This window comes from Pundamilia nyererei, unplaced genomic scaffold (assembly GCF_000239375.1).
Source record: "Pundamilia nyererei isolate P.nyererei 1_Seehausen unplaced genomic scaffold, PunNye1.0 scaffold00013, whole genome shotgun sequence".
NCBI classification, from domain to species: Eukaryota; Metazoa; Chordata; class Actinopteri; order Cichliformes; family Cichlidae; genus Pundamilia; species Pundamilia nyererei.
In genome coordinates this window covers 4,526,628-4,533,912 of record NW_005187414.1, presented here as the reverse complement: position 1 = coordinate 4,533,912, position 7,285 = coordinate 4,526,628, and the positions used below count along the sequence as shown (strand labels likewise).

Genomic DNA, 7,285 nt, shown 5'->3' with positions numbered 1-7,285 from the left:
AGAGAAAGAGAAACGATAGTACGGAGCAGCCGTCACTTACCGTAACCTAGGTCCTCTGTAGCAGGGACTACCTCGTCTAAAAAACAAAATTTTAAAAAGATTCGCTGGTGTGAGGACCACTTCTTCTTCCTCTTTTTCTTTTTTTTCCCCCAGATCGCTAGGTAAGACAAGTCAGCCTCATCCGAGTGGCGAACCGATGCAGATCAAGTGGAGGAAATGAGCACGAATATCGCCGATGTTTCTCCACTCGAAGGAACTCCTTAAAAAAAATACGGCGAGAAGAGAGAAAATAAGAGGGGAGAACGAGGCAAACAACTCTCTTCTCGCAAGAAGAGACTGCACTCTTTTCTGAGAGACTAGCTGGCTTTGCTCTGGCTGTTTTTCTTATCCCATTCACTCTCCCGACGGCAGCACGGCAGCAAACCTCGAGAATTGGCGTTTCAACAGCCCGCACACACGTCGTCTGTGTCCGTCCCTTTGGCGTTAACAACGCGCACAGCCCGAACAACAACTAGCAGCACAAAACACAACACCACACCACACGACTGACTGACTGCAGCGCTGACAGACTGGGTGGGCTGCACCCCCCCTTCTCCGTCCTCTCCCCTCCCTCCGCGCAAATTGAAGAAATCCTCAGCAACAAAAAAAGTCTCCCCGCGTTCGTTTAAATCGTAAGTGACAAATATGGTTTACATAACGACCACAAGAACATCCTCATCCTACTTTCCGTGCCGAAGCATGTGATAGCAACATGCCTTTTAAAGAGGTATCCACGCGGCTGTCTCGCTGGATCCGCCCCTTAACTTTCTTGGAAGGATGCGCTGTGGGGTTAATTGGACGCGATGATGGGCGTCACAGTGTGCATGAAAGCACCTGCACACAAGCCACTGTGCTACAGAGTGGGGTTCAGGGCAGAAAACAGAAGCAAAAACGAAAAAAACAAAAGAAAAAACTTCCTGTTGCTTGCATTGGCTCCACGTGAACGGTTGCAAACATTCGGTCTAAGTGAAACTCCTGATGAACCTCAGCATGTTTACTGTGAGCCACGGCGTTCAAACCGCGGACAGGTGAAGTGTTGATGCACTGTTCTTCTTGTTATGTGGTCTTGCACTAACATGCTCCTCCCACATAAACATTATTGGAGGGCAGACCCAAGCACACAGCCCTCATGGCAATGGGGACTCCCCACTTGCAGTCAGCAGTCTTCCCCGCTCAGCAGGACAGTGTTTAGGAGAACTGTTTAGGAGTAGTTTATAGAACAGAGCGCAAGGCAGTGACCTTGTCTCTGAACTCCCAGGATCCCAGTCTAATTGTGAACATGCACTTAAACAAGCCTTATCCAGGCCCACACGCACCCCACAGAACCCAGATGATCTGCTGCCAATTCCCTGGTGGCACGGGCACCGCAGGACAACTCCAGAGGGTGCCCATGAGGAGATGGTTGAACGAGTGAAGGCAGGTGGAGTACTTGCTGTACATTTGACAAGAAGAGCATTGATTCCTTACCAATTAAAAAAAGGCAAATAACTTCAAATTATTGTTGCATACTGACTGAACTACATGATAATAATCCAGTAGTAACCATTTATTTAAAAAATATGTTTTGCAACAATTACCCGTTCTCCCATTCTACTCCAGGACCCTGAAGAAAGCCTGCAATCTGAGAGCAAATTGCTCTGTTAGTATAAAATGATACTGTAGAGGTCTTTGAGTTATGATGGGGCCTGGTCATTCAAGACTTTTTATGGAAATTACATTTTGGATTTAACAGGGATCCAATGAAAAGAAGCTAATTTAATTCCATTAACGGAAAAGGGGCATATGCAGCATAAAAAATAAATTTATTAATAAATAACAGAAGAGGCTGTTTGATTATTCCCCTGTAATTTTGCCTTTGGCCTGCCGAGGCACTGTGTACAAATCTTGCTTTGTTAAAAACTATATATATATATCACCTATGAAAACGCAAAATGGAAGACTCCATGCTTTACCTCTTTGTTTTAATGTTTGTCTCTTCTATAAAGCTATTCCAAAACCTTAATTAACTTCACAGATAAGTGGGGCGGGAGGGGGGTGTTTTTTGGCAGCTAAGAGTTCACCACAAGTGTCAAACACATCTTTTATTTTCACTAACTGGTAAACAGATGCAATTCCTCCAATGAGCAATTGCGTTTTGTACAGCACCTTAAAAAATGATTGGCAAGTAATGCATTTTGACTGCCACAGCCACTGCATATTAAGATTTGAATAAAATTTTATGGTGCAAATCAAACAGAGTCCAATATAGTATGTTTTGTTTTTTTGATTCATTTCTAATTTGTTTTAAATGTACTTACCTAAGCAAATGTACTGTTAGTGGAAATTATGAAAAATGGTACGATGTCAACATGTTAACTGCTCCCACTGTATGCTCTCATTATATGTCAGTGTGTGTGTGTGTGTGTGTGTGTGCCGGTATTGGTATTATGCAAAAATAATTGTTCTGCCTATGGGTACAGTTGTACAAGGACAAACTTTGTTCATGTGCTTAAGAGATTTTTGTTATATTAATGTCAAGTTTTCAAGAAAAAGGTTTTTTAGTAACATAGGGATCAATGCCAAAAATGCTCAAGGCTTTACCTGCTTTCTGCTGTCATTGTATGTCAGTATATGTGTACTGGCACTGGTATTGCATTGCACTTACATTTTAAACAAAATACACAATTCAGTAAAGTGCATTTTAATTTACATTCAACAAGTTCAAAGGCAGTCAAACTTCTGGTTTATTAGGATGAAATGATTCATGTAATTCCGTTTGATCAGGTCTCTAGTTGATAATTGCTCGATTGTGATAAAAGACTGCAGCTTCCTAAGCTGTCCAAGCTCATTATGGTACACTTAAGTTTACCAATTTACTTCCAGCGTAGGGCTTATCCTTAATTACACACACATACACACACTGTGGGATTCACAATTAAGCTGAATCAGGATGCAGGGCATGGTTAAATAGAACGACTAACTAGAGAGAGAGTGAGAGCACTAAAGACAAAAAGAGACAAGCTGGAACATGAACCGATCCTGTGAAAACAGCAGGGTCCAGTAGCCCCTGCTCCATTATAGCTTAAAGTCAAGTGTCTAACTTATGAGAAGTAAATTAGTTGGTAAAACATGTATTTATCCAAAATTCATCATATTGTTATGTCTGACTGACCACATTTGCAAGAATCTGCAGTTCTTCTCTCAAACCGTGTTCATGCACCGATTCTTTAACTCTGAAACAGGAAGTGTGCAGAAGTACGTGTGTTTAGAGACTCAAATGTGAGATGACTGTTACACCCAGACATATAATCAGTAAGGTGCATATTATTAGCTATGAGGCAGTCGCTGTGTCGATCAGAGTAAAACTATTTATACTTCAACCTGTGGTCTGATATTATATCTACTGGTTTTCTTTAAGTGAAGAGCCCACTGAGATTATTCCTATGAAATGGTTATATCCTTCAGCATTTTCTGAATAATCCTCTTATTAAGATGTGATTAAGTTGGTGTACAGTGCGCCAGTTAAACCACAGAATAAAACAACAAATGCAAAGTGGGAAAACGTGTTGTCAAAAGCTGTAAATGAACTCTTGTATCCGCAGTGGATGATGTCAGCCAGTGGAAACAAATAAAACGTCACATGCACACAGTATGCGGTCTCAAGATGAAGCTTTGAAAGGCTCAGAGGTAAAACTTTAATGACTCCCAGCCTTCATTGTTATCCAGGACCCCACCTTATTTTTTTCCCCTTACTGTGTAATGAGCGCAGCCAATCACCTTTCTGGATTCATACCATCTCTGAGAATGTAATGACACCTGGGTGATGCAGCAAAGCAGAGACACTTTTACAACCATTCTGGAAAGTCTGATTTTTACCCACAATGGCTGAGCTTTCTGTCAACCTCCTGGGCTTGAGACTGGTGTTTTCTTCCATTGGTCTTATGGGCAACACAGTTCTCATCGCTTCCATCATTAAGATTAATTTCTTCCACATTAAATCTTTTGAGATATTTCTCTTCGGACTTGCTGCAGCCAACTTGTGGGAGATTGTCATCATAAATATCTATGACATAATCATCCTTCAGACTCCCTCCACCGCCACGGGCACTTGGTCATGTTATTTACTGGAGTTCGTAACTGTTATTGGTGAAATTAACAGCATCTTCTTCACTGTCCTCATCTGTATCTTTCGCTACCAGAAGCTGAGAGATCTAAACACGAGGGTCAACTTCCCACTCTTCCTGGATAATATCAGATCAGCCTGGACGGTGAGCGGCATTTCTGTGATGCTCTCCGTGCTGCTCAGTGTTCCGATGTTTGTCATCGACCAGGAGAGCAAAGCGGAAAACGTCACAAGAAACAGCAGCATGTGCCCTCCAGACTTCTTTCACTGCACTCAAAATCATTGTCCAGTGTTCAACCGCATATACAAATACCTGTTCATCGTCTCGTGTCACCTGCTGCCTCTGATTATCGTCACAGTCACCAGCTGCCTCATCCTCACAGTGCTGCTGAGCCAAAGGAAGACAGTGACACCAGCGGTTAACGAGACTGGGTCAAGTCAGTTCAGCAGGAAGAGTAAAGATACAAAGATCCAGTGGAGTACGATAGCTGTACTGGGAGCCATGGGATTGTTCCAGGTGGACTGGACTACCTACCTGATTTTTCAGTTGGCTTTTAACCCATATGAATTCCCTTTCTGGTCTGAAGCTCAGTTCTTTATCACAATATCTTATACATCCATCTCTCCATACATGTACATGATAGGGCATAACATGATCCCTCCCCACAGCTGTAAAAAAGGATAATTTAAAGATACAGTAAGTGATTTTGTTGAAGTTGTTTAAGAGAAGAAAAAATGTTGTACTCTTGAATATAGTACATTGATCCTGTGTAATTACTTCTTGTAAAAGTTTAAAGCCTTCTCATAAACTTAGAATTATGATGGATATCAGTGCTCCACCGCAGTGCGTTTTATATATGTGGCTAGAGACTGGCCAAATATATAGTATGCCATAGATACTTTTAGTTTATAGATAAAACTATATATCGACATTTAACATTTGTGTACATATATTTTTCATCATCTCTTTGTCGTTATGTCTTTCTCCTCTTCCGCCACTGCTCTCTCTCTCCTCCTCCTTCCTCCTCACCTGAAGCCTTGTCTCCTAAACTGAAGTCAGGGCTCTAACAAAATGAAAATCCTTATTTATTCCTGATATTGTCACTTATTACTTATTGTCAGCAGATCAGACATGTGACCCTCCCATATCCACACGAGCCAGCTAAACAACAACAAAAGCTAACACTGTGCCAGCTAATGTTAGGCTCGAGTGTGCTAAAAATCACACTTTCCCTCTGATAAACAGTTTGAATTTAACAATATATGTATATTTGAGTATTTGCCCTACTTTGGCCACCATAGTTAGGATTATGCACTTGAATTGGAAGGGGCAAGAAAACAGTACCCAATTGACCGCAATCTGCAGTCTACTGACATCTAGTGGTGGGATTTTACATGATTTACCTTTAAAGCTTTTCTTTACACCACACTTGTTTCTGACTTGTTGAAATTGAGGTCTTCTTTTTCTGTAAGAATGTTATAAATGTGACAATGTGACAATATTAGGCTAACAAACTTTGCAAGTTCACAGGAAGAAGAGGGTGATCATTTAGAAACTTGTATCACCAAATCCATAGAGCATTGTCTTAGAGTCTGCATTTACATCTAATATAAAAATGAAAGCATTCCTTTGTTATGTTTTGTCATTTCAGTGTGATGTAGATCAAAAGAGTACTTATCTTTCTCAGTGTTGCATACTTTGAATTGTCTTCACAGCAAATGTTTTTTTATGGTAAAAGTACAAAAGGACCATCATTCCTTGGAAAAATGCTAGCTGATAAACCGTCTTATTTTTCAGTGCAATTGAGCACATGGCAGCTGTGTTTGTATGTAGCCATTAGTCTTGTACTCAAAGCAGCATGGCCTGTATTTACAGTACAATAGGTTGAGTGAAAAAGCAATTCTGTGCCTCATACCATCTTGCACAAAGACAGCTGCAGTCAGCCCAACCTGTCATTTCATGTTTATAAAGCGTAAATACTACACTATGAGCATAGCTTGATCTGTGATATCGGTTTTAAAAAAATAAAAATCAGTCTCCCAGTGAAAGTGAAAGTTGTTATACATAGTACATAGGTCACATATTACTCATAGTGACCAATTTAACCTAGTTGTGAAATGACACTAATACTGTACTCTAATTTTATTATTATATAATAGGACTATACAACATATGTGACCATTTTCCAACCCCCCACTTCAACCCCTTGACTTCATTTGGACCTTTAACGTAATCCTGACAAACTATGGATCACCAGGTCTGCAATCTTGATTTAGACGTAAATATTTTGCCGTTTCAAAGTGATTTTAATATGGCTTTGATAGTCGTGACAGAACTGACAAAAGCCGTACGAATCTGTGCTCTGGTAATTGTCTGTGCTGCCACTGCTGATTACACATCAGTGACTTACACTGGAATTTGGAGGCAAACGGTGCGTGCTGATTTACTATTTTTTTTAAAAAGACCCACTTGATGCTTGTTTTTCAGGTGTCACGAGATTAGAGCAGCGTGGGCATTTTTTTATGCACAATGTGGAAAATACTTAACCGATAATTAAAATAAAAATATGAATGTCGCCCCCTTTAAACGTGCCCGATACACGGAGGCATCTCTACATGTGCACTTATTATGAACCTTTGATTCGATTCCCCCCCCACTGATTAACCCCATGCCTTGCGTTTAATGTGTAATAAACTGTATAATTGCAGGGCACTTGTGGTTGGTGGCGAAGCACTTTGCAATGTTAAAGTCATTTCACGAGTCCGTGCACGACCTCGCGTGGGAGATTTCGCTCTAAGTTGTGTCTCTGTGTGGACTATTAGTGAATACAGTCTCATTTTTGCAAGTACCTTTAGTATCCATTTGTCGCACACAAAATAAGTGCACGTGATTTCGATTTGACTGGACACGCGGAACATCACCACGAGAGTTCCACGTGGAACACAAAAGATGGGTCGTCGCCTGTGAGCCGTTTTTCACCCACTTCCTTGTTTGACCGCCCCGTTCGCTCAATACTTCTCATACCATAAATCGTTGATTCTTCTCTTCTTCTTCTTTTAACCCACACGGGGTTTTAAATCACAAGATTGCGTGGCCGATGATCTGAATGAGAGTCGTTCTTTTGTTTTGTGTTGTTGTGCTAT

At 40.9% G+C, this 7,285-nt stretch overlaps 1 protein-coding gene across 1 annotated transcript; it reads left to right on the top strand.

The window, feature by feature from the left end:
* Positions 1-3,899: 3,899 nt before the first annotated feature.
* On the top strand, positions 3,900-4,826 carry ora6 (olfactory receptor class A related 6). The gene has a single exon (XM_005724949.1). The coding sequence runs from the start codon at positions 3,900-3,902 to the stop codon at positions 4,824-4,826; it is 927 nt and encodes a 308-aa protein (XP_005725006.1).
* The last annotated feature ends 2,459 nt before the right edge of the window (positions 4,827-7,285 follow it).